Source organism: Heterodontus francisci, chromosome 30 (assembly GCF_036365525.1).
Source record: "Heterodontus francisci isolate sHetFra1 chromosome 30, sHetFra1.hap1, whole genome shotgun sequence".
In the NCBI taxonomy this organism is placed as follows: Eukaryota; Metazoa; Chordata; class Chondrichthyes; order Heterodontiformes; family Heterodontidae; genus Heterodontus; species Heterodontus francisci.
This window is the reverse complement of record NC_090400.1, coordinates 23,213,489-23,226,060: the sequence shown is the minus strand read 5'-3', so window position 1 is coordinate 23,226,060 and position 12,572 is coordinate 23,213,489. Positions and strand designations below refer to the sequence as shown.

At 44.1% G+C, this 12,572-nt stretch overlaps 1 protein-coding gene across 12 annotated transcripts in view; it reads left to right on the top strand.

Moving 5' to 3' along the window:
• LOC137346623 (elastin-like) overlaps positions 1 to 12,572 on the top strand; it is a 508,685-nt gene that overhangs the window by 328,625 nt on the left and 167,488 nt on the right. For 11 of the 12 annotated variants that reach the window (XM_068010226.1, XM_068010221.1, XM_068010223.1 and 8 more), the window contains one exon: positions 6,138 to 6,158. The exons of the other annotated variant lie outside the window; for it this stretch is intronic. In XM_068010226.1, the coding sequence (XP_067866327.1) occupies positions 6,138 to 6,158 (21 nt within the window). The remainder of the gene's footprint in view (positions 1 to 6,137; positions 6,159 to 12,572) is intronic. 12 annotated transcript variants of the gene reach the window in all.

The window sequence follows — 12,572 nt, the reverse complement described above, 5'->3', positions numbered from 1 at the left end:
CAGCTCCAACAACACTCAAGAAGCTCGACACCATCCAGGACAAAGCAGCCCGCTTGATTGGCACCCCATCTACAAACATTCACTCCCTCCACCACCGACGCACAGTGGCAGCAGTGTGTATCATCTACAAGATGCACTGCAGCAATGCACTAAGGCTCCTTCGACAGCACCTTCCAAACCCGTGACCTCTACCAACTAGAAGGACAAGGGCAGCAAATGCATGGGAACCCCACCACCTGCAAATTCTCCTCCAAGTCACACACCATCCTGACTATATCGCCGTTCCTTCACTGGGTCAAAATCCTGGAACTCCCTTCCTAACAGCACTGTGGGTATACCTACCCCAAATGGACTGCAGTGGTTCAAGAAGGCAGCTCACCACCACCTTCTCAAGGGCAATTAGGGATGGGCAATAAATGCTGGCCTAGCCAGCGACGCCCACATCCCTGAATGAATGAAATTAAAAAAAAGAATAAAAAAATAAACAAGCAGTCCAACAATTTAGAGACAGTGGAGAGGTCAAGAGAGGTGATGGTGAGGTCGAGCTGGGTACTTTTTTTAGAGATACAGCACTGAAACAGGCCCTTCGGCCCACTGAATCCGTGCCGACCATCAACTGCCCATTTATACTAATCCTACACTAATTCCATATTCCTACCACATCCCCACCTGTCCCTATATTTCCCGACCACCTACCTATACTAGGGGCAATTTATAATGGCCAGTTTACCTATCAACCTGCAAGTCTTTGGCATGTGGGAGGAAACCGGAGCACCCGGAGAAAACCCACGCAGACACAGGGAGAACTTGCAAACTCCACACAGGCAGTACCCAGAATTGAACCCGGGTCGCTGGAGCTGTGAGGCTGCGGTGCTAACCACTGCACCACTGTGCCGCCCTTCAATGTATCTTCAATGTACATGTGGAACCCAACATTGCATTTTCAGATAATGTTGTCGAAGGGCAGCATGTGGATGAGAAATAGGAGGGGGCCAAGGATAAATCCTTGGCGGATTCCAGAGGTAATGGTGTGGGAGCGGGAGGAGGAGCCTTTGAAGATAATTCTTTGGCTATGACTGGATAGAATGGATCCTGGCTTGGGCAGTCCCACCCAGCCAGATAACAGAGGAGAGGCGTTAGAGGAGGAAATGTGGTCAACTGTGTTGAAGACAGCAGATGGGTCTAGATTTACCTATAAGGAAAGATTGAACAGGCTGGGACTCTTTTCTCTGAAAAGAAGCCTGAGGGGTGACCTAATAGAGATCTTTAAAATTCCGAAGGGGTTTGATAAGTTAGATATCGAGAAGAAGAATCCACTTTTGAGGGAGTCTAAATTAGGGGTCATAAATGAAGTATAAAAACAGAAAATGCTGGAAATACTCAGAACTCCTGGCAAAAGGTTATCAACCTGAAACATTAACTCTTTTCCAGAATTTCTGTTTTTATTTCAGATTTCCAGCTTTTGCAGTATTTTGCTTTTGTCATAAATAAGGAATTCAGGAGAAACTTCATTACTCAGAGTGGTTAGAATGTGGAACTTGCTATCACATGGAGTATTGAGGCGAGTAGCGTAGATGCATTTAAACTAGATCAGCACGAGGGAGAAAGGTACAGAAGGATATGCGGATAGGGTTAAATGAAATAGGGTGAAAGGAGGCTCATTGTGGTGTATTTATTGGCATAGACTGGTTGGGCCAAAGGGTCTTTTTCTGTGCTGTAAGTTCTATATATAATGTAACAGACAGTGTCAACTCGAGCTCATACTCCTGAGATATGGAGGGAGATCCAGAAGAACTCATGATTTAAAGAGGAATGCTGAGGTTAAGGAAGAATTTTGCACCATATTCTACAAGTCTTAATATGTATAGGAATGAGTTGTAGGCATATAAATCAAAAATCAAATTATTACAGGTGCTGGAAATCTGAAATAACACTTAGGCCATATCAGGATGATGTCCTTTCATTGAAATCCTGTGTGATTACAGCATTTTCTGTTTTTAATTTTTGCTATCTATGAGTTGATGCCAAATGTGTGTTAGTTACATGCAGAAATATTAAGAAATATATAGCAAATATATAGAACTGCTGGAAAAATCACTGTACTGCACATTTCACTGCACGTGCCTTGATGCCAAAGACAAGGAGCAACAATAAGAAAGTGACCAGGTTTAAATAATCCTGGGCGAATATACATTAATCTTATGTTTACAGACCAAAGTAGTAAAGGTAACATTATTGACAAGCAGTAGCAGATGATCCCTTATTGTTTATATGGTTCTGTCATACAAATGCTTCTCAAAATACTGCTCCAAAAAATAAATATAATAACCGATTTTAACCTGGAGTGATAATCAGGTAGGTGCGGGTCCAGATGAGCACCAAACCTTCCCTTACCTCAGCGTGAGACCTAGGTAATTTTAACTCCAGGGCCTCATCTGCCTACCCCTGTCTGTTGCCCCAGTCCAAAATGGGTGAGACATGACAACTGGCTGTTGGATAGAAGCTGCAGAAAGCCGCTGGCCGGGACCAAAGGTACTCTGGTAAGTTATGAGCAACGAAGGCCTAAACTTTCCTTGTGGGGCCCAGAGGATCACTCCTGTCCCCACAAGGAAAATTTAAAATAAACTTGGCTATTTGGGTTTCTCCTGGCTCGAACTCCTCTTCCCTCCATCTTCACCTGGCAGAAAAGCCATAATAGCTTTTTCTACATATTTAAAGAAAGTCAAAATAGTGCAGATGCTGGAAATGTGAAATATAAATAGAAAATGCTGGAAATATTCAGCAGATCAAGCAGAACCTGTGGAGAGAGAAACAGATTTTATGGGGTAGTTTCAACCCCCAAAAACCGATGGGTTGGGATCAGGTGAGATGTAAAAATCCCAAACCCAACTCCAACCTGCTCATTTCTGGGTTTAACAGAGGTGGGACAGGGGGCGGGTCGCCAACCGCTCCCAGGAGGCAGATTGTCAATTTAAATATTATAATGAGGCCAGGAGTCTCACATTTAACCTGTTTTCAGGTTTAACCCTGGCTGACAACTCGGAGACGAGGACCGTTTAAGGGAAAAGTTAAGTACCATTACAACATTGCTTGTGGGCCAGGAGGAACAGGAGTGCTTTCCTTTAGGCCCCCCAAGCCTACCTGCTTTCCTGGCATCGCACCTCCTCCCATTTGACTCCGCTTAGGATCGCACTCCTCCAACACCCCTACTAGTAACTGCAGGCTCCCTACCTGCTCTTGCAGCCTGCTGTCCACCCAACTGGGTGCTTGCCAATCAGACTGGCTTCTGGGCAAGGAATTTTTTTTTATAAAAAGACGTATGCTGTGGAGCTTTAACCCAGACTTCCAGGTTTCCAACAATCTGACCGCCCCTGCTCGCAAAACCCGCTCCTGTCAACAACTGGGACAATATTTCAGATCTGTAACCTTTCATCAGAACTGGAAAATGTACACAATAGACCTTTCCTCCCTTCTTTGGAATATCTATTCTACATGGACCCCTCCCTCTGCCCCTTTACTCTCTCTTGGTCTTTCTATTAGGTGCTGCCAGCATGACATTGCTGGCTCAATTTCTCTGCTTCCCTCACTCAGGCTAACCTACTGCCCTCTGAACTTGCAGCATCCATTCCCTCGGTTCCAACTCTGGCTTTGTCATTAAATCTACTGGGCAAGCATGGCACTGTTGTTGATTGGAGAATTGAACTCTACCTTGCGTAGACCAAACACCTACTATTGGACACCTCTTCCTACCTTCCCTCGTACCACAACTCCACCACCGAATGTCAAGCCATCATTTCCCGGACCGTCTCTGAGCTCATCTAGTCTGGAGATCTTACCCCTGCATCCCCCCCCAACCCCACGACATTCATCCTCACATTTCCCCTACCCTGCCTGCTTCTACCTCCTTCCCAAGATGCAACAACGGAACTGCCTTGGTGGACCCATCATTTCAGCCTGCTCTTGCCCCCTGGGATATATTTCTTCCTATTGCAACTCTATTTTTTTTCCCCATTGTCCAATCTCTTTTCACTTATATCTATTATTTTTCTGACACTCTCTGCCACTTTAACAATTTCTAGTCTCCTGCCCCTAAACATCTCCTTTTCACCATGAATGTCAAGTCCCTCTACAACTCCATCCCATGCCAGGACAGCCTGAAGGCGCTCTGTTTCTTTCTTGAACAGAGGCCCAACCAGTCTTCATCCATCACCAGTCTCCTCTACCTGACTAAACTTGTTCTTACATTGTATAACTTCTCCCTTGACTGTGCTAAGTTCTACCAAATACAAGGTGTCACTATGGAAACTCGTATGGATCCTGGTTATGCCTGTCTCTTTGTGGGACTGGTGGAACGTACCTTGCTCCAGACCTACTCAGATCACCTCACTTACCTCTTTTTCCAGTATGTTAATCACTTCTTGCTCTTGCCCCAAACTGGAAAATTTCATCAACTTTGCTTCAAATTTTCACCCTTTCCTCGCCTTCATATGGTCCACCTCCAACTCTTCCCTTCCCTCCTTCAACTTCTCTTTTTCCATTTCGGGATAGGCTGTCAACCAATATCTACCATAGGCCTACTGATTCCCACATCTACCTTGATTACATTTACTCCCATCCTACTTTTTGTAAGGACTGTATTCCATTTTCCCAATTTCTCCACTGTAACATCTGTTCTGATGATGCCACTTTCTTCCTATATGCCTTCTTTTTCCCTCAACTGAAGATTCCCCTCCGCCATGGATGTCAGAACCCTCAGCTCTGTCCATTCCATTTGCTTCACTTCTGCTCTCACCCTTCCCCTCCCTCCCAGAACAATAGGGTTCCCTTGTCCTCACCTTCCACTCCACTCGCCTCCACATTCAACCAATCCTCCTCCACCATTTCTAGCACGATGCTACCACCAAACACAAATTCCCCTCTCCTTTGAGCATTGTGAAGGAACCATTCACTCCATGACATCCTAATTCATTCTTCCATCACCCCCAACACCTTTTCCACAGCAGCTTCTCATGCAAGCACAGGAGATACAGCATCTACCCTTTAACCTCTCCCTTCCCACCATCCAGAGCCCCAAGCACTCCTTCCAAGTGAAACAACAATTTCCTTGTACTTTCAATTTAGTATATTGTATTCACTACTCATGATCCTGTCCCCTCTACATTGGGGAGACCAAACGCAGAGTGGTGATTGCTTTGCTGAACACCTCCGTTCAGTCCCGCAAGCCAGACCCTGAAGAGCGGGATCGCTTACCATTTTTAGTCTTCATTCCACCCCTGTTTTGACCTCCCTCTCCTTGGCTTCCTCCCAATAAAGTACAATGGAAGCTCAAGGAGCAGCATCTCATTTTTCAACTAGGCGCTTCTGGACTCAGCATCAAGTTCAACAATTTCAGGTGGTAACCACTGCTCCCATTCTTTTGGAGAGCAGGTGTTGTTAATGATTCCACTGTTGCCATTTACAACCCCTCTGAACCCATCTTTTGTTTCTTTACTTATCCCATTACCACCCCTTTTGTCTCATCCTAGCATCCCTTTTGTTGTTTAAATAACTCCTGCCTTATCACAGACCCTATCACAGTCCTTCCCTTTTATTCTTTCTTCCCTTCCCTCTCTTTCCCTGCCTCTGTGCTTGCTTAAAACCTTTTACATCTGTAATATTTTCCATTTCTGACAAATGGTCACAGACTTGAAACATTAACTCTGTTTCTCTGTCCACAGATGCTGCCAGACCTGTTGAGTATTTCCAGCATTTTCCGTTTATATTAATGGAAGACCCTGCCGGCTTCAGGCGGGTGTCCTTGCTGCCTGCTCAGAAGACCAGGTTAAATAGATGATAGTGGGAATGGAGTAGGATGTCAGCTGGTAAGTCCCCTGGTTGATCTAACAGCCCATTGCCCAGGTTTCCACCAGGCAGGTAGGGTTAAAATCACCCCTATAGTGTGGGCTAAGTGTTAATCATACAACTGTATTCCAAAAAGCACAAGATGCTAACATTTCATTCACATCATCCATTTAATAAGAGTAGAATATCATTTGATGACTCTAGTTAAGAATATTAGTCATTCATTCATTCAACATGTTAATTCAATGGACCAATTTTGCATTATAATGTCTTATTTTCTTGTGCTTCTAATGCAGGTGTTCCAGGAGCTGTAGCAGGTACAGTCATTTTTTAGTTTGACATTGGATTACCCTGTCTTTCTGACATTAATTATATATTTCCATTTTATTCTCATCTGATTAATGACAATGCCAAAAAGACAACTGATGAAGGATTAGTCTTAATTTTGCTGCATTAATTATCTGATGGGGTTTCTGGTACTCTTGGTATACTCCTTTATTACTAGCAGTCTGGGCTTCAGTGCTCTTGTTAATTTTTCACTAAGATCTCAATTACAATTTATAGTTAATTTGTATTGTCTAATTTTTATTCATAGGGAATTCCATATTTAAGTCTTTTTTTCTGTAGTACTACTGATAGATGTCACTGTTGGTACCACAAGAAATAAGAGCAGAAGTAGACCATATGGCCCATCGAGCCTGCTCCACCATTCAATATGATCTTGGCTGATCTTGGGCTTCAGTTCCACTTTCCTGCCCGCTCCTCATACCCATTGATTCCCTGCGTGACCAAAAATCTATCTATCCCAGCCTTAAATGTATTCAACGATGGAGCATCCACAACTTTCTGAGGTAGAGAGTTCCAAAGATTCACAACCCTTTGAGTGTAGTAATTTCTCCTCATCTCAGTCCTGAATGATCGGCCCCTTATCTTGAGACTGTGCTTTTGTGTTCTAGAATCCCCGACCAGCGAAAACAATCTCTCAGCTTCCACCCTATCAAGCCCTTTCAGAATCATGTATGTCTCAATTAGATTGCCTCTCATTTTTCTGAACTCCAGAGGATATAAGCCCAGTTTACTCAGCCTTTTGTCGTAGGACAACCTTCTGATCCCAGGAACCAATTTAGTAAATCTTCGCTGCACTGCCTCCAGTGCAAGTACATCTTTTCTTAAATATGGAGACCAAAACTGCACACAGTATTCCAGGTGTGGTCTCACCAAAGCCCTGTACAATTTTCATAATACTTCTTTATTCCTGTACTCCAATTCCCTTGCAATAAAGGCCAACATGCCATTTGCCTTCCTAATAGCCTGCTGCACCTACATGTTAACTTTGTATGTTCCTTGTACAAGTGCCCCCAAGTCTCTCTGAACAGCAACACTTATCAGTTTCACACCTTTTAAAAAATATTCTGCTTTTCTATTTTTACGACCAAAGTGAACAACTTCACACTTCCCTACATTATACTCCATTTGCCATCTTGTTGTCCACTCACTTAACCTGTCTATATCTCTTTGCAGCTTCTCTATGTCCTCCCTGCAGCTTATTTTCCCACCAAACTTTGTATCATCAGCAAACTTAGATACATTACTCTCTGTCTCTTCATCCAAGTCATTAATATAGAGCGTAAATAGCTGAGGCCCCGGCACTGATCCTTGCAGCACTTCACTATTCACTGGCTGCCAACTTCAAAAAGCCCTATTTATGCCCACTCTCTCCTTCCCCTCTGTTAACCAATCCTCTTATCCATGCTAATAAATTACCTCCAACACCATGAGCCCTTATCTTGCCTATTAATCTTTCATGTGGCACCTTATCGAATGCCTTTTGGAAATCCAGGTACACTACCTCTACTGGTTCCCCTTTATCTACCCTACTAGTTACATCTTCAAAAAAAATCTAATAAATTTGTCAAACAGGATTTCCCTTTGGTAAAACCATGCTGGCTTGTTCTAATCATACTATACTTTTCCAAGTGCATTGTTGAGACGTTTTTTAATAGTTTCCAGCATCTTCCCAATGACTGATGTTAGACTAAATGGCCTGTAACTCTCTGTTTTCTCTCTACCTCCTTTCTTGAAACGCGGTGTAACATTTGCCAACTTCCAATCAGACGGGAACATTCCTGAATCTAAGGAGTTCTGGAAAATCATAGCCAGCGCATCCACTATCTCTGCAGCTATCTCTTTTAGAACCCTAGGGTGTAGGCCATCTTTTCCCGGGGACTTGTCAGATTTTGGTCCCTCAAATTTCTTTGATATCAATTTCCTTAATTTCCTCACTCTTTTTTAGCTCCTAGGATACTGCTTATTTCTGGTATGGAACTTGTGTCTTCTACTGTGAAGACAGAGACAAAATATTTGTTCAATGCCTCTGCCATTTCCTCGTTCCCCATGATGATTTCTCCTGTCTCTGCCTTTAAGGGACCAATGTCTACTTTAGCTACTCTCTTCCTTTGTATGTACTTGAAAAAGTTCTTACAATCTGTTTTTATATTGCCACAATGTTTATACTTGCCACGATTTTTTGCAACATTGTAAGCCTCTTCTTTTAGTCTAATACTCTCAACTTCCTGAGTGAGCCATGGATGGGTCTTTCTTGACAAATTTTTGCTTTTGAATGGAATGTACTTTTGTTGAACCCTTTGAATTGTTTTTTTAAAGGTTTCCCACTGTTCATTTACCACCATACCTTCCAGTCTATTTACCTAATTAACCTTAGCCAGTTCTCCCCTGAAACCTTCATAATTGGCTTTGTTTAAGTTTAAGATTCTTGTTTGTGATTGAAATGTGTCACTTTCAAACTTAACATGAAATTCAATGGTATTATGATCACTATTTCCCAGTGGATCTCTTACTACAACAGTGCTAATTAACCCTGCTTCATTAAACAATACGAGATCTAACACAATTTTATCCCTAGTCGGTCTACAATGTATTGCTCCAAGAAACTGTCACAAAAACATTCTACAAATTCATCTTCTAGACCACTATTGCCAATTTGATTGTTCCAGTCCCTATATGCAGATTAAAGTCCCTCACAATTAATACATTACCTTTTTTACATGCTCCAATAATTTCCCATTTAATGTTCTGTCCAATAATATAACTACTGTTAGGGGGCCTGTAAACTACTCCCACCAGTGTTTTGTGACTCCTGCTATTCCTAATTTCCACCCAAACTGATTCTACTTCATGATCTTCTGAGGCCAGATCCCTTCTTATTAATGTCCTTATGTCATCCTTGACTATCAGGGCTACCCCTGCTCCTTTGCCATTCTGTCTGTCTCTCTGAAATATTGTGTACCCTGGAATATTCATTTCCTAAACTTGATTTCCTTGTAACCATGTCTCGGTAACTGTAATTAGACCGAGATCATTTACCTCTATTCGTGCCACTAGTTCATCTATCTTAATGCAGATGCTTCGTGCATTCAGATATATGAGCTTTAATTTCATTTTTTTTACCTCAGTTCCATGCAATGGCCTTATTTGCCGATGTACAATTTTTGTTAAACTCTCTCTCCCTTCCTGTCCCATTCTGTTGGCATTTACCCACATACTATCCTGCTCCGATTCCCTGACCTCTCTGTTTGGATTTCTAAATTTCCCTTTACCCAATCCCTCTTCCCCAACCCCTTTGTTAGTTTAAAGCTCTGTCCACAGCCTTAGTTATGCGATTGGCCAGAACACTGGTCCCAGCCCGGTTCATGTAAAGCCCATCCCAACAGAATAGCTCTGTCGTCCCTGAATGCTGATGCCAGTACCCCAAGAATCGAAACCCCTTCTTCCGACACCAGTCTTTGAGCCATGCATTTAGTTCTCTAATCTGCTTGACTCTGTACCAATTTGCGCTTGGCTCAAATCATAATCCAGTGATGATTACCTTTGATGTTCTGCGTTTTAGTTTGGACCCTAACTCTTCAAATTCTTTAAACAGAACATCATTTCTGGTTCTGCCTATGTCATTGGTTCCCACATGGACCATGACAACTGGATCCTCCCCCTCCCACTCCAGGTTCTTCTCCAGCCGCGAGGAGATGTTCTTAACCCTGGCACCAGGCAGGCAACACAACCGTCGGAGCTACCAGCTGCGGGTGCAGAGAATAATATCTATCCTCCTGACTATACTGTCTCCTATCACTACCACATTCCTCTTCACTCCCCCCACTGGAATGGCATCTTTCACCATGGTGCCATTGTCAGTCCACTCATCCACCTTGCAGTCCTTTTCATCCACATGAGTAGCAAGGACCTCGTACCTGTTGGACAAGGTCAGGGGCTCACGCTCCTCCATCACTACATGCTGATTCCCCCTACCTACCTCACTCGCAGTCACACCCCCTCCTGTCTCTGACCATTGGCCATCTCTAATGTTCTCCCTACTCTAAGGGGTGTGACTCCCTACTGGTACAAATTGTCCAGGTAACTCTCTCCCGATGCTCCACAATGTCTGCAACTCAGTCTCCAGCTCAGGAATTCTGAGCTGAAGTCTTGCAAGCTGCAGACACTTACTACAGACATGGTTGTCTGCCGATTGCAGTGCATTCCACAGATTCCCACATGCTGCAGTTGCAGTACCAATCCAATATCTCTAGCACCCTTATTCCTTTGATCTCCAAACAAAAATAACTCATTGAAGATTGGGAAGATTGTCCCATGAATGTTTTTTTGTGCATGGAATCTCTCATTTCAGTGCTGAACTTTAGTGTTTTCCTTCTGCTTCCAGCAATGGTTCATTTCTGTTGCTGACAATTAGTTGGTCTCAAAGTCTGTGGTGGTATGCCGCATCTTCCACAACCTCACCATTATGACGGTACAGCAATTACCTCTAGCGATCCGAGGGCCATCTCGGGGGGAGGAGGCGGCAGGGAGGAGGCATTATGAACCACTTGTAACCAGACACCTGTCAGAGAATGGATCACGGAGGCTCTGCCTCCACTGAGATAACTTCCTCAGACCAACATAGACCCACCATTCCCCACATCCATCTCAGATACCCCATCACAATGACCCCTTGGCTATTATTCAACAATAAGATATTTGTGTCCAACAACACATCCAATAGTGCAAACAAAAATGGACTATTCACCCTTATGCATTCGAGAAATTCCTGGGGCCTTGACAGAAATCTTTGCATCCTCATTGGCTACAGGTGAGGTCCCAGAGGACTGGAGAATAGCCAATGCTGTGCCTTTGTTTAAGAAGGGTGGCAAGGATAATCCAGGAAATTATAGGCCGGTGAACCTTACGTCAGTGGTAGGGAAATTGTTGGAGAGGATTATTCAGGACAGGATTTACTCCCATTTGGAAACAAACAAACATATTAGCGAGAGACAGCATGGTTTTGTGAAGGGGAGGTCGTGTCTTACTAATTTGATTGAGTTTTTTGTGGAAGTGACGAAGATGATTGATGAGGGAAGGGCGGTGGATGTTGTCTATATGGACTTCAGTAAAGCCTTTGACGAGGTCCCGCATGGCAGACTGGTGCAAAAGGTGAATTCACACGGGATCAGAGGTGAGCTGGCAAGATGGATACAGAACTGGCTCGGTCATAGAAGACAGAGGGTAACAGTGGATGGGTGTTTTTCTGAATGGAGGGATGTGACTAGTGGTGTTCTGCAGGGATCAGTGCTGGGACCTTTGCTGTTTGTAGTATATATAAATGATTTGGAGGAAAATGTAGCTGGTCTGATTAGTAAGTTTGCGGACGACACAAAGGTTGGTGGAGTTGTGGATAATGATGAGGATTGTCGGAGGATACAGCAGGATATAGACCGGTTGGCGACTTGGGCGGAGAAATGGCAGATGGAGTTTAATCCGGACAAATGTGAGGTAATGCATTTTGGAAGGTCTAATGCAGGTGGGAGGTATACAGTAAATGGCAGAACCCTTAGGAGTATTGACAGGCAGAGAGATCTGGGCGTACAGGTCCACAGGTCACTGAAAGTGGCAACGCAGGTGGATAAGGTAATCAAGAAGGCCTACGGCATGCTTGCCTTCATCGGTCGGGGCATAGAGTATAAAAATTGGCAAGTCATGTTGCAGCTGTACAGAACCTTAGTTAGGCCACACTTAGAATATTGCGTGCAATTCTGGTTGCCACACTACCAGAAGGACGTGGAGGCTTTGGAGAGGGTACAGAGGAGGTTTACCAGGATGTTGCCTGGTCTGCCGGCATTATCTATGAGGAGAGGTTGGAAAAACACGGATTGTTTTCACTGGAACGACGGAGGTGGAGGGGCGACATGATAGACGTTTACAAAGTTATAAGCGGCACGGACAGAGTGGATAGTCAGAAGCTTTTTCCCAGGGTGGAAGAGTCAGTTACTAGGGGACATAGGTTTAAGGTGTGAGGGGCAAAGTTTAGAGGGGATGTGCGAGGCAAGTTTTTTACACAGAGGGTGGTGAGTGCCTGGAACTTGCTGCCAGGGGAGGTGGTGGAAGCAGATACGATAGCGGCGTTTAAGAGACATCTTGACAAATATATGAATAGGAAAGGAATAGAGGGATATGGGCCCCGGAAGTGCAGAAGGTGTTAGTTTAAGCAGGCATCAAGATCGGCGCAGGCTTGGAGGGCCGAATGGCCTGTTCCTGTGCTGTACTGTTCTTTGTTCTTTTGTTCTCTCTTGGGTGTGCCTTTGCCTGTCATTGTGCTGCTACACTGTGCTACCCCAATGGCTGCTGGAAGGCTGCTGACGTTCACTGGGGGAGACAATAAGTGACCTTCC